Source organism: Marmota marmota, unplaced genomic scaffold, assembly GCF_001458135.2.
Source record: "Marmota marmota marmota unplaced genomic scaffold, marMar, whole genome shotgun sequence".
NCBI lineage: Eukaryota > Metazoa > Chordata > Mammalia > Rodentia > Sciuridae > Marmota > Marmota marmota.
The window spans coordinates 3,689,180-3,713,848 of NW_025999926.1; the positions used below are offsets into that span (position 1 = coordinate 3,689,180).

Here is a 24,669-nt window from a genome sequence, read left to right on the forward strand (position 1 = left end):
CTCCCTCTCCCCCTTCCTTCCTTCCATTTTTGTGGTGCTGAGGATCAAACCCAGGGCCTCACATAGCAAGCAGGTGCTCTACCACTGAGCCATAACCCCAGCCCCCCCAGCCCTCTTTTAAAAATATTTTATTAGAGACTGGGTCTTGCTGAGTTGCTTAGGGCCTCACTAAGTTGCTGAGGCTGGCCACCTGCCTCGGCCTCCGAGCTGCTGGGATTACAGGCATGAGCCAGCATGCCTGGTTATGAATGTTTTTATTTAATTATCTAAATGTGTCTCTAACTCCCCAAGGTAAGTTTTCTTGAGTGCAGGGACTAGGTCTGGTTTGTCTCTCTGCTCCTTTCACAGGGCTTGGCAGGCTAGGTTCAAATCACCTCTTGACTGACCAGATATTCTCTTCTCTCCCTCCTGGTACTAGATTTGGAATGAAGTTTCAATGACCACGGAACTCTGGAGGTGAGTGAAGGAAGAGCCAAAGATGATCCTACAAAGGAGAGATGGGACTACTTGATAAGTCTTCTGAGTGCCCTATGAATTTCTGGCTCTGTGAGTGCATAGAAATGATTATCCCTGACCCTACCAGCAGAAAGCTTCTCTGGTTAGGGACATAAGGTTGTCAAATGGGAGGGTTTCCAGATTCAGGCAGAAATATACAGCAAATGAATGCTGCTGATTGACAGAAGACAAATGAAAAGAAATATGATCATATTACTTTCATTTTAATTCAGCCTTGATATAATAACGTAGCAATGTAAGTATGTATGATGTTAAAACTTAAGAATAGGGAAAGAAAAAGACCTGTCAAATCTCTTTGCTGAATACAGTTCAGCCTGTTAACCAGGAGTTGTGTTTATCACTCATGATGGGAAATACCTATTTACACATCAAAGATTCTTTGAAAGATGGAGGGAATTTTTAGGATAATTATGCCTTGAGATATCTGAGAAGTCAGGAATGCCAATTTTAACCATATTTTGTTTTCAGGATTATAGAGCACTTTCTATTTGTAGCTTTTTATTACTAAAAATTAAACAAATACTCTCTTATTTATTCAGTTTTGAAGTAGAACTTTTGTTGGAATTCAGTCTTTCTCTCTTTAGTTCTGAGGTTGTGGTCTAGACATAACATTCAGGGGCTGGTGACATAGGTCAGTTGGTAGCGTGCTTGCTTTGCATGCACAAGGCCCTGGGTTCAATCACCAGCACCACATACACACACACACACACACCAAAAAAAAAAAAAAAGTTTGGAAATTGGCTTTCCTGTAGGCAAGTAGACAAGATTCTGTCTTGCCAGTGTTTCTTTTAATTTAATTTTTCTTTCTTTCTTTTTTTGCTACCAGGGATTGAACCCAGGGGTACTTAACCACTGAGCTACATACCCAGCCATTTTTTACTTTTTATTTTGAGATAGTTGTTTAGGGCCTAGCTAAGTTGCTGAAGCTGGCTTTGAACTCGCAATCCTCCTGCCTTAGTCTCCTGAGCTGCTGGGATTCCAGGTGCCAGTGTGTTTCTTAAATTGTTTCATTAGGAATAAATGAATTGACTGATGATCAGGGTAACTACTTATAGAAGTCCTTGCAGAGGAGTGGTCATATTTAAATGGTTGAGATGTCAATCCCATCCCCACTCTTTGTTCTCATCTTTGCTGATAAGACAGAGTAAAAATTTTCCCTATGAGTAAAATATGTATTTATTTGAGAAGTTAAAAAAAATATTTAGGCCTGGCACAGTGATAGATGCCTGTAATTCCAGTGACTCAGGAGGCTAAGACAGGAGGATATAGGAAGTTGGAGGCCAGCCTAAGCACCGTAGTGAGAACCTGTCTCAAAATGAAAAAAAAAAATCTTTGAAATGGCTTGGGGATATAGATCAGTGGAGTTCCCCTGGGTTCAGTCCCCAGTACCACAAGAAGAAAAGAAAAAAAAAAAATCACCTCACCACTTAACTTCCACAGTGTCATTTGTTCCTATGTTGTGCCTACCAGGTTCCTCATAAAAGTTTTTCTGCTGTCTGTAGGCCAAATCACAAGTAGATTTTTAACTACTATTCCATAGTGTTCGTCTTGATTTTAGTGTAAAATTATCTCTTGTGATTGTTTTTGTTTTTCATTTTGTAAAGTCTCCTTTTTTAAAAACGTTGGCAGCTCGTTCATGTGAGCCAACCTTTATGCAGGCCACACACAAAAATCTGGGCCTTCTTCCCCCCTAGGCCGTCAGTGTGTCACTTGTGAAAAGGCGAGAGATTCAGCAGCACAGTGGGTCTTCATCCAGTGTCTGGCACAGAGCCTGACACACAGGTGCCCAGCGCGTGGGGGGGGCGGGATAGTCGACACCCTTCGTGTAGTACCAGTACTTACTCAGACCATGGGGCTGTGAAAAGTGATTTCCCAGCTGACCTCATTCTCCCCCTCTTGAGATGTAGGGCTGGACCTGGAGCCAGGAGATGCCACATCAGCTCTGGTGTAACCTGAGCACTGAAAACCCCCATCCATAAGGCCTCCTCTCTCCAGCCAAGTGTTCACTCTCCTGGCACTCAACTTCCATCACATCATAAGCTGCTCCTTTCTTCTGGAACTTAATTTGTGACAGTAACAGTGAAAAGGACGCAGGGAGGAAATGTTTTATGTTCTACTGGAATTAAGTTACTAATTCAAACATTGTTGTTATAAAGTTAAGATTTAAATTTTGGTTTCAAGGCAGCCACTAAAAAGTATCAAATATATGAAAATGGTAAGAGAAAGGATGAGGGAATTATAATAGTATACTAGAAGGTAGCATCAAAGAAGGCGGTAGTTGGGGAATAGAGGGGAAAAAGGCATAAGACACAGAAAATAAAATGGCAGAATGACATTTATCTCCCATCTTATTAGTAACTGTATGAAATGTGTTACACACTCCATTAAAAGGGCAAAGATTGACAGAATGGATTTTAAAAAGTGATCCATCTGTATGTCATCTATGTGAGACACAATTTATTCTGTGTGCTAGGAATAGAACCTAGGGCCTCACACATGTTAGGCAAGTTCTCTACCACTGAGCCACATTCTCAGCCCTGAGATATACTTTAAATTCAAAGACACAAGTAAGTGATAATGAAAGAATGGAAAAAGATGTGCCTGACAAATAGTAACCAAGAAAGCGCTGAATGGTTGTGCTAGTAGCATCATTCAAAGATTTTAAGACAAAAAAAGTGTTACTAGAGTCAAAGCGTGTTTTATAATAGTAAATGGGTCCATCTGTCAAGAAAATATGACATTTATATGTGTCCCTAACAACAGAGCAACAAATACTTGCAGGTGCTGACGGATTAAAGGGAGAAATAGGCAATTCAGTAATAAGAGTTTGAGGCTCTTGAATCCCAGTTTTGTAACCTCTTGCTTCTGTGTCGTCACATGTAGAATGAGGATATCATGCCTCACTGGGTTGACTGGATACATAAAAAGACACTTTTTCTTTGACACACCTATAAGATTCATTCAGTGTTATCTTTTTTTTTGATACTAGGGATTGAACTCAGGGGTGTTCAACCACTGAGCCACATCTCCAGCCCTATTTTATATTTTATTTAGAGACAGAGTCTCACTGAGTTGCTTAGTGCCTCACCTTTGGTGAGGCTGGCTTTAAACTCTCGATCCTTCGTCTCCCGAACCCCTGGGATTACAGGCATGCACCACCACGCCTGGCCTCCTTCAGTGTTATCTTTGTCCTGTTTTATAGGAGAGGAAATCAAGATGTAGGTCAGCAACATTAATTGTCCAAGGTTTCAAAACCAGTAAATAACAGAGCCAGGATCCAAAGCTCAACTCCAAAATAAGACTCCCAAATCCATGCCTGCTGTATTCTGTCTGCCTAGAATTTGCATCTGTTTTTAGGCAGCTGTGTTTGAGGCGTTGGTCCTGCCCCACGGTCCTGGGCACACAGACATGGAAACAGTACTACCTCTGCCGGTCCGAGTTGGAGTTCCGAATGGAGACTGGGCGGTCAGAGAAGGACTTCATTTGCAAAGCAGTTTTTGGGCACACGGGTATGAGGGGCAGAATGTAGCAGATATGTCCATTCATACTGCTCACCTTCCCTGGTCAAGTCTTTTTTGTACAGGGGATTAAACTCAGGGGTGCTTAACCACCTAGCCACATCCCCAGCTCTTTTAAATTTTGAGACAGGATCTTGCTAAGTTGCCGAGGCTGTTGTTGAACTTGACTCCTTCTGCTTCAAGCTGCTGGAATTTGAGGTATATGCCATGATGCCCTGCCCTGGGCAAGTCTTATGGGATTTGGCATTGCAGTGAGTGGCCTAAAAAGTGTCACTTCATGAGTACCTATCTTGCTAGGTTCCATATCATTTGTGGTATGTCACAATAACCCTGTGAGGAGAAGAATCATCACATTTCAGAGTAGACAGAAACAAAACTAATGGAAAAGGGAGTAGTTCAAGATCATATGACTGGTGGGTGATGGTCAGTCCCTAATTATTACTGTAAAGTGCTAGTTCTTTTCTATTTTACTGTCCCCTGAGTACCCATTGTGTTCCTGAGAGAGAAAGAAGTGGCATTCCTGCCAGCCTTTTTTACTGAGTGTTCAGATCCCAGGCCATCTCTGTGTTCTCTTACAGGAGAGATAAATAAGCTGGCTTACATCTCAACCAATGAGTACCAGTTTGACAGAAAGAAGTCTGTGGTTTGCACTGTGTCCTCAGACTGCACTGTCCGTGCCTGGGACTTGCATGAGGTGAGCTGGTCCCTAGGAAGGGAAGGCAGGGAAGAAATCGAACCTTTGTGTTACTTTGGTCTTTGTAATGCCTTTGTCTTTATGATCTTTCTTAATTATTTTACAAAACTTTTTTTTTTTTTTTTTTGCACTGGGTTCTTTACCATACAGCTACATTCATAGTCTTTTTTATTTTTTGTTTCAAGACAGGGTTTCCCTAAGTTGTTGAGGTTGGCCTTTAATTTGAGATCCTCTTCCCTCACTCAGCCTCCTGAGTCGCTGGGAGAGGGAGCCCCCTTTTGCTGATAAGAAATATGAGCACAGTTTGGCTCAGTCACTGTGCCAGGTCATACTGGTAATAAGCGTGGGGTGGAGCATGTTTGAAATTTGAATGTCACTTAGGTGGCACAGTTTTGCTTTCTTGGGGTGCTGCCTCGTGAAGGCAGAATTGACCAACAGTACTTGGGATGGCGGCTGTTGTAGTGTTCCAATGGTTGCATGCATCATCAGAATTTAATCTGAAATCTCTCTGTCATATGATCCTCCACACTGCACTGATGCTGGCCCACTGGGATGTTTTACCAATACAGTAAGATCTTTCAGTCACAGCTTTGTGCAAGCTTGGGTGGCTTAACATTTTAAACTTTATTAGCATATACAGTTCAGAAGTTCTCAGTTTTTAGGTCTGGGACTGTAGCTCAGTGGTAGAGTGCTCACATGTGTCAGGCACTGGGTTCAATCCTCAGCACCACATAAAAATAAGCAAATAAAGATATTGTGTTTATCCTCAACTAAAAAAAAATCTCAGTTTTCATATCCTTTTTCTCATTACAGCAGCCAAATAGGTATTCATTGTTATCCTGACTTCACAGAAATATAAACTGAAGACTGAAGGAGGGACTGTGTCCCTGAAGTTTGAACCACATGGTATCCTACATAGCCAGGAGTTCTGCCAAGGGCCACATGTGGATAGAACACAACCTCCTGTAATAGATTTTTCTTTAAAATTATAGATTATTTCACTCACGATTCTCCTGTCTCAGCCTCCTCAGCCACTGGGATTATAGGCATGTGCCACCATGCCTGGCTGAAATGCGAATTTCATATAATTTTTTCCATGATTTTTGGTGCGTTGCAGTTGTACATAATGGTGGAAATCGTTGCTATATATTCATACATGCACACAACAATATAATTTGGCATTTTCTATTTTTTTAAATATTTTTTTTAGTTGTAGATGGACAGAATGAATTTATTTTGTTTATTTTTATGTGGTGCTGGGGATCGAACTCAATGCCTCACGCATGCTAGGCAAGCGCTCTACCACTAAGATAGAACCCCAGCCCCTAATTTGACCATTTTCATTCCTCAGTAATTCTCCTTTCTAATTTCATATAATTTTCATGTGACATGAATTATTATTTTTGTTGTTTTTTTAACCAAAATATAAAAAATTCATATAATACACAATTAAGCAGTGGTCTGAATTTGGCTGAATTGGTTTGCCAAACCCTATGTTAATGTGTGCAGTTGTTTCCAGTGTGGCTGGCTGCAGGGTGCTCGAGGGTCTTCATGCTCCTCTGCCTTGCTTCCCAACCACAGGACCTTTCCTGAGGAAATCCTGACACAGCCCTGTGCAGTACAACACCAAAATGGTCCTGGCTACTCAGAAGGTTGAGGCCGGAGGATCACATGAGCCTGTTAAAAGTCCAAATTTGGACTTATGAAAACACTCTTAAGTCCAAATTCAAATCAAAGAGAGCTTTATTTACCTGGCCAGGGACTGTCACTCACCCGTAGAGATTGAATCTCTGTGGGAGAACAGTAGCTTCCTGGCCTATGTCCTGGGAACCTAAAGATGAACCACAACTCAGGGGCTTTCCTTAGCATCATGCAAGGAAGCCTATTACAGAAGCTAGAAAAAAAAGCGGTCAGCTTTGCCACTCAGTTAGCCACATCTTGGGTCCGAGCAGGTATTAGACAGTCGTATCCCGAGTTGAGCAGGGGTTGGCAGGGGCAAGAGTCTATTTCAAAGTCATGTAGACCCACGAGGGCACTCCAACCCAGGATGCAGCTTACCACAACCATTGCTGCATCCTGAGTAGGGTACAATTTGTGGGGTACAATATACAGAAAACAATATATAATAAGAAAACAGTTTTAATTTCAGTTTCTCAAAAACAGCTCTTGTAACAGTGTTTTATAGAAGGCAGCAAAATGGAGTCGTAGGCCTTCCTATGTCAGTTCTTGATTTATAATTGTCTTACCTCACTTATCAAAATCTTATTTTATATATATATATATATATATATATATATATATATATATATTTATTTATTTATTTATTTATTTTTTTACTAATTTATAACTTATAACTTACACTCTTACTGATTTTATTGATTAATTTACACCACAACGCTGTGAGTTCACCATCCTGGACAACACAACAAGACCCTGATTCCAAAAGATAAAATTTCTTCCCAGTCATCTTTGATTGCAAACTTCATTTTGAGTTCTTTTCCTGTAATCTGAAAAAAAAAAAGGAGAACAATACTATAAGAATAAAGCTGAAAGATTGAATTCACTATGGAAATTTTGTCTCGCTTATGATATTTTACAGCCTTTGCAGAAGGCCTCTCTGAGAGCTTCTCTTCTGTCCACATTTTTACCTGTTCTTGAGTCAAGTTGACTCACTTATATTTTGCTAGAAAATGACCATTTCTTCTAAAATTTCAAATGTGGAATTTATCTAAATCTGTTCCTTATTGGCTCTGATTTTCTCATTGCCTTTCTGGTTGCGGTCCAGTCCTTTCCCATTCTTACTAGTGTATCGGTGTTTTTATAAATCCTGTAGGATTCAGTTTGCCAGTAATTTATTTAAAACTTTTTGTATCTATAGTTATTAAAAATGTTTTTCATTTTAAATTTACTGAGAAGTAGTGTGCATATTTATGGGATAAAATGCAATTTAAAAAATTTGACAGTATATGTACATGTGGGGTATAGTGTATACAGTGTAAAATGATCAAATCAGAGTAGTTGGTATTTCGATCTCCTCAAACTTTTTTTTTTTTTTTTTTGGTGCTGGGAACCTCCTGTGAGGTATATAAATTGTTGTATGCTGCAGTTGTCCTATTGTGCTCTAGAACATTAGGACTATTCCTACTATATTAACCATATGTTGGTAACCTCTCATCTAACATCTCTCTCCTCTTGCCCTTCCCTCTTTTATGAGATCAACATTTTTAGCTTCCATAAAGTGATAATATGTAATATTTTTCTTTCTGTGCCAGGCTTATTTCCCATAACCCAGTTCAATCCAAATTGCCACAAATGACAGGAGTTCATCCTTTTTATAACTAAACAATATTCCACATGTGTACAAATACCACATTTTAATCCATTCATCCATCAGTGGATACCTTGGTTGATTGCCTATCTCAGGTATTATGGAGAGTACTATAGCCAGGTGTGGTGGCACATGCCTGTAATCTCAGTGACTTGGGAGGCTGAGGCAGGAGGATTGTGAGTTCAAAGCTAGCTTCAGTAATTTAGTGAGGTCCTAACTACTCAGCAAGACCCTGTCTCAAAATAAAATACAACAAGGGCTGGGGGTGTGGCTCAGTGGTTAAGCACCCCTGGGTTCAATCTCTGGTATCAAAACAACAACAAAAGAGTACTGTAATAATCAAAAAAGTGCAAGTATCTCTGAAATAATGATTTCATTTCCTTTATATATGTACCTAGAAATGGTGTTGGATCATCGTTGTTCTCTTTATAGTTTTTTTTTAAGTAACCTTCATACTGTTTTTCATAGTGACCATATTAATTTACTTTCCTAACAGTGTGTGAGAATTCCCCTTTCTCCACATTGTCGTCAACATTTGTTATTTTTTGCCTTTTTGTTTGTTTATAGCCATTTGTGGACTAGGGTGAGATGATATCTCATTGTGGTTTTTGTTGGGTACTGTGGATTGAACCCAGGGATGCTCTACCATGAGCTACATCCCAGCCCTTTTATTTTTTATTTTGAGATAAGGTCTTGCTAAGTGCTGAGGGCTTCGCCTGCCAAGTTGATGAAGCTGTCCTTGAACTTGCTCTCCTCCTGCCTCAGCCTTTCAGATCACAGGGATGACAGGCATATGCCATTGTGTCTGACTCGCTGTGTTTTTAATTTCTCTTTCCCTTATGATTGGTGATATTGAACATATTTTCATATACTTATGGCTATTTGTTTTTTTCTTTTATTACTTCATTACAGTTATACATAAGAGTTTGGTTCATTTTGACAAATACATGCATGGAATTTGATTTACTTCATTTCAGTCCCAATTTGTCTTTTCTAGAAATGTTTATTCACATATTTTGCCCATTTTAAAAATCAAAGTATTTGTTCTTTTGCTGTTGAGTTCCTTGTGTGTCCTGGATTACTCTCTCATTGAATGAATAGTTGACAGATTCCTCCCATTCTGCAGGCATGTTGTCACTTCTGCTCACAATTTTCTTTGGTGCTGAACCTTCTTAGTTTGAAAGAAGCCCATTTGCCTTGTTTTGCTTTTGTTGTCTTTGCTTTTGAGGTGTTATGCAAAAAACCTTTGCCTATATTAATGTTTTGAAGTGTTTACTCCTGTTTTCTCATAGTAATTTCATTGTTTTAGGTCTTACATCTAAGACTTTGATCCATTTTGAGTTGATTTTTGAGAGGAAGAGACTTAATTTCATTCTTTTTGCATATGTAGATCCAGATTTCCAAACACCGTTTGTTGTTGATGAGACTTTTTTTCCAGTTTCTTGCCATCCTTGTTGAAAATGAATTGGGTATAAATAAATAAATTGTGTATTTTCTGAATTTTCTGTTGTGTTCAATTGATGTATTTATTGTGCTGCGTTAGTTTCTATAGTTTTGAATTGACATATTGTTACACTTCTAGATTCTAGATTTGTCTTGCTAAGGATTGCTTTATTTACTCATGGTCTTTAGTGATTCTATGTAAATTTAATGTTTTTTTTCCCTTATGTTTCTGTGAAGAATATCATTGGTATTTTGATGGGGATTACATCATATTTATAAATCACTTTGGGTAGTTTAGACATATTAACTATCAATTCTTCCAGTCTGTGAACATGGGATATCTTTTTTTGTGTGTATGTCTTAATTTCTTTAGTGATTTATAATTTTTATTATAGAGACCTTTCACTTTTTTGATTAAATTTATTCCAACATAAATTTAATTTTTTTAAATCTATTGTGAATGGGACTGCTTTCTTTCTTTCTTTTTATTTTGAAATACTTTTACTTTCTGCTGTGAAAAGCGCAGTTCTACTTACTACACTCTGGGGTCATAAAATTTGAAGAATTATTTACTATATTATGATTATTTCATCCAGAGGGTGAAAGCCTTCTGTCAATTTATCTGCTATCCAACTGTTCAAAGTTGTAATTAATTAGGAGAATGTAGGGAAAATATATTTCAAAGATATATCTAGTCATTAAGTCGTTCAGCATGCCTTGTAATTTTCCCATTTCTATAGCAGCTGCCAAATTCATGTCTGCCTACAAATTGGGGAACAGAAGAAATCATAGAGGAGTATTAAAAAAACTGTCATTAAGCTGAAAAGAATATCTGACATTTGCAGATTTGTTGTATAAAAGAACTTCTATAATACTCTTGGATGTCTATGATACTCTTGGAGTGTTGAAAGGCATTGGCTTCTCAAAATTTGTTGCACTTTGTTTCTGGAGGACCTGGGGGAGAAAGAACACAGATGCCCTTATCTTCCTTAGAGCACTTGAGTTCAAAATCTGTCTTACATCTGGAATGACAAACACCAAGCAAGTGGGACTGCTTCCTTGATTTCTTTTTCAACAAATTTGTTATTGGTGTATAAAAATGTTTTTTGGGGGGCTGGGGTTGTGGCTTAGTGGTAGAGCTCTTGTACATGTGAAGCACTGGGTTCGATCCTCAGCACCACATTAAAAAAATTGAATAAATAAAATAAAGGTGTCCATCTACAACTAAATTTTTTTTAATGCTTTTTTGTATGTTAATTTTATATCCTGTATCTTCACTGAATTTGCTTATCACTTCTTTTTTGGCAGGAGTGGTCTTTAGGTTTTTCTGGGTATAAAATCATATCATCCTTGCCTTGTACCAGATGTTAGAGGATACACTTTCAGCTTTTCCCTCTTCAGTATGATGTTGGCTATGGGTTTGTCATATATAACTTTTATTGTGTTGTGTTTCTTCTCTGCCTAATTTTTTGAGAATTTTTATCATCTCGTGATTTTTCTGCATCAATTGAGATGATCATAAAGGTTTTGGTTCTTCATTCTGTTGATGTGATATATCATCTCTTATCTCTTATTGACTTGTGCATGTTGAACCATTCTTGCATTCCTGGGATAAATCCCACTTGATCATGGTGTAAATCTTTTTTTGTTGTTATAAAGTCGCTGTGCTGGAGAGCAGTCAAACCCAGGGCCTTGTACATGGTGGGAAAGTGTGCTACCCCTGAACTATATCCCCAACCCAAAGTCTTTTTTGGGACAGGGATCTCACTGTTGCCCAGGCTAGCCTTGAACTCATGATACTCCTGCCTCAGACTCCTGAATAATAGGGATTACAGGTGCATCCCACTGTGCATAATGTTTTTGATGTGCTCTTGAATTTGGTTTGCTTGTATTTTGTTGAGAATTTTTGCATGTGTGTTCATCAGTGAGAGCAGTTTGTAGTTTTCTTTGTGTGTGCGTCATTGTCTGCATTTGGAGGAAGGACCCTGTAGGTCATATTTGACACAGTTTCCTCTTTTTTTGTTTATTTAAAATAGATTGAGAAGAGTTGAAATAATCTTGACATGTCTGGTAGAATTCAGCAGTGAAGCCATCAAATCCTAGAGTTTTCTTTGATGGGAGACTTCCAGTTAATGCTTTAGTCTCACTTTTTATTAGAAATCTATTTGGATTTTCGGTTACTTCTTGATTGAATCTTGGTTGCTTGTATGTGTCCAGGAACTTATCCATTTCTTCTGGGTGTTTCAGTTTGTTAGTGTATAATTATTCATAGTAGATTCTTAGGATCGCCTGTATTTTTTTAATCTTTTTATTATTATTTGTTGTTGTTCTTAGATATACATGACAGCAGAGTGTATTTTGACATTGTACACACAAGGAGTACAACCCATTCCAGTTTAGGATCCCATTTTTGTGGTTGTACATGATGTGGAGTCACAGTACCCTAGTCATGTGCTCATTTATGAGCAAAAGAAAGTCACATCCAATTCATTCTGCTGTCTTTCCTACTCTCTTCCCCTCTCCCTTCCCTTCACTCCCCTTTGTCTAATCCAATGAAATTCTTTTCTTCCCCTCCCCACCCTACCTTGTTGTGGGTTAGTGTCCACATATCATAGAGAACATTCAGCCTTTGGTTTTTTGGGACTGTCTTATTTCACTTGACATGATAGTCTCCAGTTGCATCTGTTTACCAGAAAATGTCATAATTTCATTCTTCTTTATGATTGCTTGTAGTTCTGTGGTATTAGTTGTAACATCTTTTCTTTTATCTCTAATTTTATTTGAGTTTTCTTCTTTTTAGCTAGCTAAGGGCATCAATTTTATCTTCAAAAATCAGATTTTCATTTTGTTGATCTCTTTTGTTTTAAAAAGTCTTTGTTTTGAGCCAGATATGGTGGCCCAACCCTACCTCAGTGACTTGGGAGGCTGAGGCAAGAGCATTACAAGTTCAAGGCTGGCCTTAGCAATTTAGCAAGGCCCTAAGCAACTTAGTAAGAACCCATCTCAAAATAAAAACTAAAAAGTGCTGGGGATGTAGCTCAGTGGTAGAGCAACTCTGTGTTCAATCCACAGTACCAAAAAAAAAAAAAAAAAAAAAACCCTCTTGATTTTGTTTATTTCTGTTCTCATTGTTAATTTTTCTTTCCTTCTAATTTTAGGTTAAGCTTTTCTTCTTTTTTCTAGGCCCCTGAGGTATATCATTAGGTTATTTGAAATCTTTCTAGTTTTTTCCCTAACATGTAACACTCTAATACTTATTTTGCTGTATTCCACATAGTTTGATGGGTTGTATTTCCATGTGTTTCAAGAAATTTTTTTATTTTCTTTTTAATTTCTTCAGCATCTCATTGGTTGTTCAAGACCATATGTTTGTATATTTTCCATTGTTGTTGTTGACTTCTAGTCTTGTTTGGACTACTGTGGACTACTGTTTGGTCTCTCCTGGAGAGTGTTCCATGTGCTGATGAGAATGCATTCCTCAGTTAGCGGCCGAAATGTTTTGTAAATCATGTTAGGTTCATTAGCTCCATGGTATATAGTTCAACTCTGATGTATCTTTGTTGATTTTTTGTCTGATGACACGTTCATTAATGAAAATGGGGTGTTGATGATCTCAAATATTACTGTTCTGGAGTATCTCCCTAATTAGATGGTCTGTTGTTGGGTTTGTATATACTTACAATTTTTATATCCTCTCGTGAATTGCCCTGTCTCAAAACCTTTGACTTAGAAGTTTCTTTTATCTGATGTGAGTATAGTAGCTACTTGCTTTTGGTTTCCATGAGTGTGGAATATTCTTCCATGCTTTCACTTTGGGTCTACATGTGTCTTTACTGGTGATTGTAAAGCTACCTTTGGGTCTTCTTTTCTTTTTCTATTCATTCAACCAGTCTGTATCTTCTTATTGGAGAAGTTAATCCATTTATATTCAAGGTTATTGGCAAGTTGTTTATTGTTTTCTGATTATTTTGTGTATTCTTTTTTCCTCTCTGGCTCTCTGATTTATCCTATGGTTTGGTGGTTTCTGTAGTGATAAAGTTTGATTTTTTTCTTTTGTGTGTGTCTGTTTTACCAGTGAGAGTTCCTTCATTTCTTTCTTTTCTTTTCTTTTGCAATACGGGGATTTAACCCAGGACCTCATGCATGCTAGGTAAGTACTCTTACCACTTGCCGCAGTCTGGCTGGGCACAATCAGGAGCCACTTGTCAAAAGAAACTAACTTTATTTTTAGAACCACACACGCCAAACAAAACAGCCTCTCAGGAAAAATCCTCAGAGCCTCAACTGCCACCACCGGCTTTCCACAAGCCTCTCTCTCCCACACAAGCCTCTCTCCACCTCCCACAATCCTCCTGCTCTTGAGGCCGATTGGCTGGGTCACGTGGGCGGAGCCAAAAAAAGTCCCCCAATGAGCAGCTCCGTGGTCTGAAAGGGCAGGGAAACAGTCCAATGAGCATCACCGCAGAGGAGCCAATCAGCTAGATGTTGCTGGGGCCGAGGAGCCAATCAGCTAGATGTTGCTGGGGCCGCTGTGAGCCAATCATCAGCCGGCAGCTGGAAGTTTGCTGGCAGCTGGAAGTTTGCTGGGGCCCCTTTGGCTGTGGCTCTCAACAACCACTGAGCTACATCTCTAGTCCATTTTGAAAATTGATTCTGAAATAGGATCTTACTTTTAAGTTGTCCATGCTGCCTCAAATTGAAGATTTTTTTAGCTCTAAGATTTCTATTTCATTCTTTTTTATGATTTTTATCTGTTGAATTTCTCATTCAGATCATAAATTGTTTTCCTCTTCTTATTATCTATTGTATCTCGAGGAGTTTCCTTAGAATTGTTAATTTGAATTCCTTTTCAGGCAATCAAATAAAAAGATTTCCTTTACACTGGGGTCAGTTTCTGGATAATTTTGTGCTTCTTGTGTCTGTATGTTGATGTCTGTGCATCTGGTGTAATAGTTGCCTCTTCCAATTTTATGAAGAAACTTTCATAGGGAAAGACTTTGGCATGTAGCTGAGGTGTAAAATGTCAGGTAGGTGCACTGGCTTTGATTTAGGCCAGGATTGTAGCTTCCTTGTCATTTCTTTAGCCATCTGTAATCAGCATCACATCTAAGAGTATCTCAGCAGTCTAGACTGTAGGTGTTTTGGAAATAGTGGTAGAACTTTGGAATGGACCCAGGCTATCAAAGATGCATGACCACAGTTGAAGAGTGACGATGATGGTGGATATGATATCAAGGGACACAGGCTGTGGAGAGGCTTTTCCTCAGTCTTTGTAGAGGTGTGTGCCAGTGGTACTGGGGTTCCTGGCAGGAGCAGCCATGCTGCTGGGGCCCTGTGGCCCCTACAGCAGGATGGACTGTAGCAGTGACTCCATTCCCAAGGTGACATCCTGTTTTAAGTTAAGCTCTGGAGGTTGGAGTGGGATTGCCCATATGCATTTCTTTTCTGGACAAAGCAGTCACATGGGTAGCTCCCCACACCAGTTTCAAAGTCTGTGAGCACTAAGAAATTCTCTTGTCATTAGGACTGCCAGCCTGTGCCTTCCTGCTTATCTTCTGGCAAATGTAGAGACCCCTGGCCAGGGAGCTGCGTCATAGTTACCGTGTGCTTTGTCTCTCTGTGCTGCCATCCTGAACCTCTATCAAATTTTAAAATTATTTATTTGTAAAATTCATAACTGTTATTTTGAAAAAAATTAAAAGCATAACAGAGTTTTGCGGTCATCTTACCTATAGATGATAGAAATGAAGATGCCACATATGTTGCAGTTACATATAGTTTAAAGGTCAAAATTCTAAAATCGGGGTTGGGGGTGGCTCATTGATAGTGTACTTGCCTAGAATGTGTGAGGCTCTGGGTTCCATCCTGAGCACCTTACAAAAAAACCTAAAATGTTTGTTTTAATTTTTACTGTTTGGTGCTGGAGATCGAACCCAGGGGCCACTGAGGCACATCCCCAGCCCTTTTTATTTTTTGAGACAGGGTCTCCCTGAATTGTTTAGGACTTGGCTAAATTGCTGAGGCTGGCTTTGAATTTGTGATCGTCCTACCTCAGCCTCCTGAGTCACTAGGATTACAGGCATGCACCACCATGCCTAGCTCAAAAGCTTTGTTTTAAAAACCAATCATGTCCCATTCATGTTTCCCTGGAGGAAAGGGTATTCCCAAAGGAATTATCTGTTGAATTTTGGGGGCAGGTGATTTATCATTTTTTCTCTACACAGGTTTAAATTTCCTGTCCTGAAACAAGTACATTTTGTTTAGGCCAACAGTTATTGTTTATATTACTTTTTTTTTTTTTTTTTTAATTTATAGACAGGGTCTCACTGAATTGTTTAGCATTTCGCTTTTGCTGAGGCTGGCTTTGAACTCATGATCCTCTTGCCTCAGCCTCCCAAGCCGCTGGGATTACAGACAGGTGCCACCACATCAGGCTATATTACCATAATTATTAATGTACATGATCTTCATGGTTGAATCATGAGGTAACACTGACATTATCATTTTTATCCTCTTCCTCCCCTTTTACTATCCCTGAAGTTAGACATTTTTTTTACTTGCTTAATTTTTCTATGTACTTAACAATGTTCAACTCCATATTTTTTAACCAGTCATCTGCATTCATTTTTGATGGTTTCTCATGCTATGTTTTATTCTCTTAACCTCTGAAAAATTGTAGGGTTAAACTTCTCTCCTCCTAGAATCACAGTTTTCAGTACCAGCAGAAGCATCCATCTGCCCTGGGGCACCAGAGTCCTCATGTCTCACAAGTTGGGTCCCCCCTGTGTGAGGCCCTGGAGTTGGAGATTGCAGGCAGGAATTGACCAGCATATTCCTCATTCTGTTTCAGTGGGTGTTGTTTTTCGGTTTAGAAATAGAAAGGGGAGTTACAGTGCTTTTTTCCCTCTTAATACCACAAACGAAAATTTGTAAAAATTCTGTATTTCTCTCAGAATCCCTTGTCACCAGTCCCTGTTATATTACCTGTTTATCAACAGAAGTCAAATGACAGAGGGGAAAAAAACAACTGATGGAGGAGTTCTAGGATATCATGATTGGAAAAAAAGTCATGATAAATCATTATGAAGAAGAGAGATCAATAATGACTCAAAATTGGGAAGAAACCTCACCATGCAGGCCTGGGAAGCCTGGGGCAGCAGTTGGGTAGATCCACTCTGACACCCTGTGACAGTGCTTTGTGGCAACAGGTTGTCCTGCTTCTCTGTTCCAATTTGCAAAATCCCAGGAGAGACCTTGGAGGACTCAGCTCAGGGCAGTTGTCTGAATCGGTGGACTGGATGGGGATAGGCCTGGCTGGGGGTAGCCTGTGGCTGCACTGCTAGGGCACATCCTAGAGAAGGAGGCAGCATTCAGCAGGGCAGCAGCCATCTGTGCAGCATAACCTATTCATGTGAGTTTGTCAGTAAAACTGGGCTGCCATGAGACTCGAGTGAGAAAGCACACGTGAAAAGTCTTTGTCAGCTGGAGAATTGAAATGTTGTGCTCCATTTGTGTACAATGAATTGAAATGCATTCTGCTATCATGTACAGCTAAGTAGAACAAATAAAAGATAAAAATATATATTAAAAAAAGAATAAAGAAAAGTCTTTGTCAATTGAGAGTGCAGCTGCATGCAGCCTGTGTGTGTGTGTGGTATATGTGTGTGGTGTGTCAGTGTTGCCTCTGGCCTCCCTGTCTAGTCTGCACCTTCTTTTTCCTTGAGCTCTGGGTAACCGTTTGGAAGTGCCTAAAGCATCATGCCATTGTGAAACTCTCCCCTCTTGTGCTCCTAATGGATGCTACCCAGCCTCCAGGAGGTCTAAGTGTCCCCCGTAGGTCCTGCTCTTTGTCCATCTAGGACGTGGGTCTCTATTACTGCTCTCCTTATAGTGCAGTAAGGTGGGGTCACATCCTCTTCACCTGTGTGCCTATGTGTACTGTGAAGCCTGGCAGAATAGGCACAGGAAAATGTATGCTGGTTGACTGTATGAAAATAATAACTGTTTATGAAATAAATGGATGCATATGTCAGTTGTTAATATTAATTTTGTTGTTGCCAGGGCACGGAGATCTGGTCCAGCCCTCTGCAGCCTGCTCCTCTGGTGAATTTGGTGACCTATCCTCAGCTGCAGCTGGTTGCTACTGTGGACAAGCAGGGATTGATCAAAGTGTGGAAAGCACAGACTGGGTGGGAGTGGGCCTCCTTCTGCCTACCTACCTCCTGCTCTGCAGTGGAGGCCTGTGACCATCCAGAGGGTTCTTTTCTGCTGGTGAGTGACCTGGCTCTTAGGAGCCTTTGCAGGGCCTAGCTGCCTCCCAAGATCTGAATACTGGCATCATGGCTTCCATGATTGGAGGAGTCCTGAGCCAGACCCTCTCCTTGGCAGACCTATTTGGTAATACCAGTGATCTAAAATAAGGAGTGAATAGTTAATAGAAGAGGATTAAGGAGATGGCAGAAGTCAAAGTGATGAGCCTATCATTTGGGACTCTTTTTGCCATGGAACCTTAGTCTAGGCAGCCAAGAGATTGAGCAGACCTTTGATAGCATAGGGACAAACGTTGGAGTGTGGGGCCACCATGTATGGACCCTGTGAACCCTCATGGATTAGGTAGGATTTGCAAGTGTTACAACCCAAAGGAAAGCAGGATTTAGCACTCTGGTTACTCATTTGGAGTACATGAGAATAATTTCTCGATAATGTTAATAGTGTCCCACAGCTCACATTGTTTCCAAATACAGTGTTCAGTACACACTTAAAACTAGGCACATGAAGAGATGAGGTCACATGAGCTAGAACTGGCACTAGAAACAGCACACAATATAAAGTGAGTCACAGGGCTTCAGACACCTGAAGTTGTTGTTCAGGGAGATAAATATTAACAGAAAACAAAAATTTTCTAAATCTGTTATTTTATTTATTTAAAAAATAAAATGTAACATATTTAGAAAAGAACTAGATTTAATGGAAATTCTAGAAGAATTCATTAACAAAGATTAAGAACCCAGTGGTTGGATATAAAAGCAGGGGACATGCCTGAGTCACACTGACTTCCTCATCTTTAACTGGACATTCCAGTGTATCATTCACAGCCCTGTTGTGCTAGGGCAATGAGAAGATGGCCCACGGACCAAAGAAAACTCCTGGGGTTGAGATGTTAGGATGTAAGGTTTACTGAGAAAAGCTTACAGGGAAGATCCAGTGGTGATAAGCTTCTCCAGAAAGTCCAGTGGTGACAGGTTGCACAGCTGCACTTCCATTTCACATAGTGAGTCAGTGCTTCACCAGAAAAGCACACCTACATTCTCCCACGATGCTTTGTTCAGTGACGGCAGCTGGTTCAAGCTCTTTCCATTCCACAGTGCTCAGATCCATGCCAGTGACTGCAGGGATGGGGTGTAAAAGTTAGGCTGAAGAAGTAGTCATATTATCAGTTTGCTTTGTTCTTTGCATGATCAGCATCTCAGTGAGCAGCTATTCTGACATGTGTGCAAGAAAGCAGTTCTTACAGATAACACTGGTTTGCCCTCTTTGTAACATACCATGAGAGAATCAGGGTCTTCTGAGATAGTATTCACTTGGACGTTTGGTCCAGGCTTGTTCGCTGGGTCTCTCTCTCTCTCTCTCTCTCTCTCATTTATATATGACAGCAGAATGCATTACAATTCTTATTACACATATAGAGCACAATTTTTCATATCTCTGGTTGTATACAAAGTATATTCACACCAATTCATGTCTCATACGTGTACTTTGGATAATGATGTCCATCATATTCCACAATCATTTCTAACCCATGCCCCTCCCTTCCCCTCCCACCCCTCTGCCCTATCTAGAGTTTATCTTCCTTCCATGCTCCCCCTCCCTACTCCGCTATGAGTCAGCCTTCTTATATCAGAGAAAACATTAGGCATTTGGTTTTTGGGGATTGGCTAACTTTGCTTAGTATTATATTCTCCAACTCCATCCATTTACCTGCAAATATTATGATTTTATTCTCTTTTATTGCTGAGTAATATTCCATTGTGTATATATGCCACATTTTTTTTTATCCTTCATCTATTGAAGGGCATCTAGGTTGGTTCCACAGTTTAGCTATTGTGAATTGTGCTGCTATGAACATTGATGTGGCTGTGTCCCTGTAGTATGCTGTTTTTAAGTCCTTTGGGTATAGACTGAGGAGTGGGATAACTGGGTCAAATGGTAGTTCCATTCCCATTTTCCAAGGAATCTCTATACTGCTTTCCATATTGGCTACTTCAATTTGCAGTCCCTCTAGCAGTGTATGAGTGTACCTTTTTCCCCACATCCTCACCAACACTTATTGTTGTTTGTCTTCATAATAGCTGCCATTCTGACTGGAGTGAGATATCTTACAGTAGTTTTGATTTGCATTTCTCTGATTATTAGAGATGATGAACATTTTTTCATATATTTGTTGATTGATTGAATATCCTCTTCTCAGAAGTGTCTGTTCAGGTCCTTGGCCCATTTGTTGATTGGGTTATTTGGTTTTTTTTTTTTTTGATGTTTAGCTTTTTGAGTTCTTTATAAACCCTAGAGATTAGTGCTTTACCTGATGTGTGAGGGGTAAAAATTTGCTCCCAAGATGTAGGCTCTCTATTCACCTCACAGATTGTTTCTTTTGCTGAGAAGAAACTTTTTAGTTTGAATCCATCCCATTTATTGATTCTTGGTTTTAATTCTTGTACTATAGGAGTTTTATTAAGGAAGTTGGGGGCCTAATCCCACATGATGAAGATTAGGGCTACTTTTTCTTCTATCAGACGCAGAGTCTCTGATTTAATTCCTAGGTACTTGATCCACTTTTGAGTTTTGTGCATGGGAAAGATAGGGGTTTAATTTCATTTTGTTGCATATGGATTTCCAGTTTTCCCTGCACCATTTGTTGAAGAGGCTATCTTTTCTCCAGTGTATGTTTTTGGCATCTTTGTCTAATATAAGATAATTGTAATTTTGTGGGTTAGTCTCTGTCTCCTCTATTCGGTACCGTTGGTCTACCAATCTGTTTTGGTGCCAATACCATGCTGTTTTTGTTACTATTGCTCTGTAGTATAGTTTAAGTTCTGGTATTGTGATGCCACCTGCTTCACTCTTCCTGCTAAGGATTGCTTCAGCTATTCTGGGTCTCTTATTTTTCCAGATGCATTTCATGATTGCTTTTTCTATTTCTATGAGGAATGCCATTGGGATTTTGATTAAAATTGCATTAAATCTGTATAGTGCTTTTGGTAGTATGGTCATTTTGATAATATTAATTCTGTTTATCCAAGAGCAAGGTAAATCTTTCCATCTTCTAAGGTCTTCTTTGATTTCTTTCTTTAGGGTTCTGTAATTTTCATTATATAGATCTTTCACCTCTTTTGTTAAGTTGATTCCAAAGTATTTTACATATTTTTTTGAGGCTATTGTAAATGGGGTAGTTATCCTCATTTCCCTTTCAGAGGATTTGTCACTGAAATGCCTTTGATTTATGAGTGTTGATTTTATATCCTGCTACTTTGCCGAATTCATTTACTAGTTCTAGAAGTTTTCTGGTGGAACTTTTTGGGTCTTCTAGGTATAGAATCATATTGTCAGCAAATAGTGCTAATTTGAGTTTTTCGTTTCCTACCTGTATCCCTTTAATTTCTTTTATCTTATTGCTCTGGCCAGTGTTTTAAGAACTATGTTAAATAGAAGTGGTGAAAGAGAGCATCCCTGTCTTGTTCCAGTTTTTAGAGGGAGTACTTTCAGTTTTTTTCCATTTAGAATGATGTTGGCCTGGAGCTTAGCATAGACAGCTGTTATGATGTTGAGATATGTTCCTGTCATCCCTAATTTTTCTAGTGTTTTGAACATGAATTTTTCTAGTGTTTTTAAAAAATGTTTCTTAGTTATGGATGGATACAATACATTTATTTATTTATCTTTAGTGGTTCTGAGGAGCAAATCCAGGGCCGCACTCATGCTAGGTGAGAGGTCTGCCATGAGCCACAACCCCAGCCCCTCAGGCTTGCTCTTAACTTTCCTTCTAACTTGGCTAGCTTCCTGGGAAAGGGGCATTGTAGGGTCATGGTGTTTAGTATTACTGTGTTTTTTTTGTTGTTGTTGTTGTATTACTGTGTTTTTGTTGTTGTAGTTGTTGTTTGTTTGTTTGTTTAAGAGTGATGGATTCAGTTAAGGGCTAGACTGTAGCACCTCTCCAGTGAGGTCGTCACATGCAGTGGTGGCTGTGCCATTCAGAAAACATCTGAACACACTTCATGAGTTGCTCAGGAGCCTCTCAGGGAGTCAGTGGTCCTAGAGATGGGGGGCCCTCTAAGACCACTGCATCTAGGGAGTGACTGAGCAGAAGGGGAGCTGCATCCTCCTACAGAGGTGACTGTGCTTATGCCTCAGATCTGACTTTGTCCTGAAGATGCCAGGTATGTTCTTAGCAGGAAGGTTTCTGTGGGTGTTGCTTCCAGGACCCAAGCACAACATGCAACTGGGGGCAGAGTCACAGGCTCAGGAACTGTGAGCCTCCACCCCCAGAAGGGCCCCATGTGCAGCCAGCAGTTTTTGTTCTAAGGTATGACAAGTTTTGGTACCAGGGCCATGGGTAGCATAGGCCATTATGGGTGATCCAGTGTCTGGTAGAGGCCTAGGAGGAGGTTACTAAAGGCTGTGTGGTACAGAAATCCCTGGGGGCACTGATGAGATGCTTATGATGTTGCAAAGTGGACAGTTTTTCCTCCCTTTCCCTCCTTTTTTCTTTAATTTTCCTTTCTTTTCTTTATACCGGGAATTGAATGCAGGGTATGCTTTGCCACTGAGGTATATCCCCAGTCCTTTTTTAACTTTTGAGATAGGGTCTTACTCAGTTGCTGAGGGTTTCACTAGGTTGCTGAGGCTGGCCTTTTAACTTGTGATTCTCTTGCCTCTGCCTCCTCAGTCATCGGAACCACAACACCTGTTTATGAACAGTTTCAAGAGCCTTTTGTTATGAAAGTTGTGAATACCACTATAAAGAGGCCCAAAGAAAGTTTGTAAATGGGGAATATATGGTCTACAGTGAGACAGTGAGCAACAGCTTGCTACACGAGAAGCACAATAAGCTAATATTATGGCACTGAATTTTTGCAAACACAGAGGACTTTGTTGATGGTCAGCAACAAGGAGATAGGATGCAACCTCATCTGTCTTCCTGATTGGCCAGCAGCAGAGGATTTTAAGTGGTAATGTAAGGGGAAATAGAGGGTGGATTCGTTGAAACCAGGAAAATTTTGATGAAATAGTACGCAGCACACACTGATCCAGGTGGATCTGTCCTGCATTGTTGCAGGCATCCCTGGTTTAAACCTAGGTCTCTGAGGCTCTGTTCTTATTCCTCAGTGAAGAGTGGGTTCTCCCAGGTCCTCAAGATTATTTTCAGTGTGGGCTAGGGATGTTGCTCAGTGATAGAGCATTTTGCCTGGCAAGCATGAGGCCTTGGGTTCGATCCCTAGCACAGCCCAAAAAACAACAATCAAAAACAAAATTATTAAGGTCCTAGGGGTCTGTGCCTGTGTCCTGAAAAAGAATTTGAATAGCATTTGTTTTTTTTTTTTTGCAGTACTGGGGATTGAACCCAGGGCCTCACACATGCTAAGCAAACTTTTGTCCACTGAGCTACATTCCTACCTCCTTTGAACAGTTTTTTTTTTTTTTTTTTTGAGACAGAGTCTTGCTAAGTTGTTGAGGCTGACCTTGAACTTGTGATCCTCTTGCCTCAGCCTCCTGAGTCTCAGGTTATAGGCATGGGCCACTGTGCACAGCTCGAGCAGTTTTTAAGAATAGGAAGTTGCTGTTTTATGACTTAGCCTTAGTAGCACCTCAGAAGATCTAAAAGATATCAAGTTTTTTTCCTTTCACATTGTGGGTGTTGAGGAGGACTGGTGATTTTGTCATGGGCCCATCTCTATTTTGAGTTTTTGTTTCCTTCCCTTGAATTTTCTTATTTCTTCTTTTTTCTTTCATGAATGCTTTGGGGAAGGGGGAGAGCTTCTCTATCCTGGTTATATTTATAAGTAAATTACCCCCAAAGAATCCCAATTAAGTGTTGGGGGATCCCTGTAGCAGTGCTTACCTTACTGGCTTCAGAGGCCCTGAGCCTAAGCTAGGAATGAAGTAGCCCCTTATCACATTGGTGAACTGTGGACTGAGTGGAACCCCGAATCTGTTGGCCATTGTGTAGTTATCTAGCAGGGTGACTATGGTAAAGACAGGTAGGCGAAGCATTGTCACTGCTTTTAAAGAAGTTGATGCCTCTGGGTGACACAGGTGTTATTCCCAGTGTTATGGTTTGGATGTGAGGTGTCCCCCAAAAGTTAGTGTGTGAGACAATGCAAGAAGGCTCAGAGGAGAAATGAGTGGGTTATGAGAGCCGTAACCCAATCCATGAATAAATCCTCCTGATGGGATTAACTGAGTGGTGACTGAAGGTGGATAGAGTGCGGCTGAAGGAGGCAGGGGGCATTGAGGGTGGGCCTTTGGGACATAAGTTTTATATCTGGCAAGTAGAGTCTCTCTCTCTCTGCTTCCTAATCATCATGTGAGCTGCTTCCCTCCGCCACACTCTTCCCTCCGCCACACTCTTCTCTCGGCCAGCCACACTCTTTTGCTGTGATGTTCTGTTTTACCTCAAGCCCTAAGGAATGGAGTCAGCTGTCTGTGGACTGAAATCTCTGAAACTGTGAGCTCCCAAATAAAAACAATTATAAAGGAGGAACAGTTTATCAGGTCTATTGATCACAGCAGTGAAGAAGCTGACTAAAACATCTAATAACCTAGAACACCAGAATCTTTGTTGGTACGGAGACATTAGGCAGCAGCGATAACTCAGGCATTTTATGGGGTCCTGGTGAGCCACCTGCTTTCAGGAGTGAGGGCCTAAGCACATCACATGGTGATTGGTCTTTTTACAACCAGTGGACCCATATGTTGGTCATGTTGTTAATCTCCCTGCTGAGTGCTCTCTAGAGTGGGAGCCACAGACAGGTGGAAACTCGGCCTCAGCCTCCTGAGTCTTTGGGATTACAGGCATGGACACTGTGCCCAGCCTGATGAGCAAATATTTTTAAAGATTAAGAACAGCATGGTATTGACATTAAATATGAAGACCAGTGGAATAGAGTAGGAGACAC

The 24,669-nt window shown here is 40.1% G+C and overlaps 1 protein-coding gene across 5 annotated transcripts in view; it reads left to right on the plus strand.

Annotated features, from left to right (window-relative positions):
• LOC107157615 (F-box/WD repeat-containing protein 12-like) overlaps window positions 1–24,669 on the plus strand; it is a 37,064-nt gene that overhangs the window by 2,444 nt on the left and 9,951 nt on the right. For all 5 annotated transcript variants that reach the window (XR_007346473.1, XM_015503956.1, XM_015503957.1 and 2 more), the window contains exons 2-5: window positions 419–456; window positions 3,874–4,025; window positions 4,613–4,728; window positions 17,561–17,770. Coding sequence is in view for 4 of the 5 variants with exons in the window: in XM_015503956.1 (XP_015359442.1) it covers window positions 419–456; window positions 3,874–4,025; window positions 4,613–4,728; window positions 17,561–17,770 (516 nt within the window). In the remaining variant the exon portion in view is untranslated. The remainder of the gene's footprint in view (window positions 1–418; window positions 457–3,873; window positions 4,026–4,612; window positions 4,729–17,560; window positions 17,771–24,669) is intronic.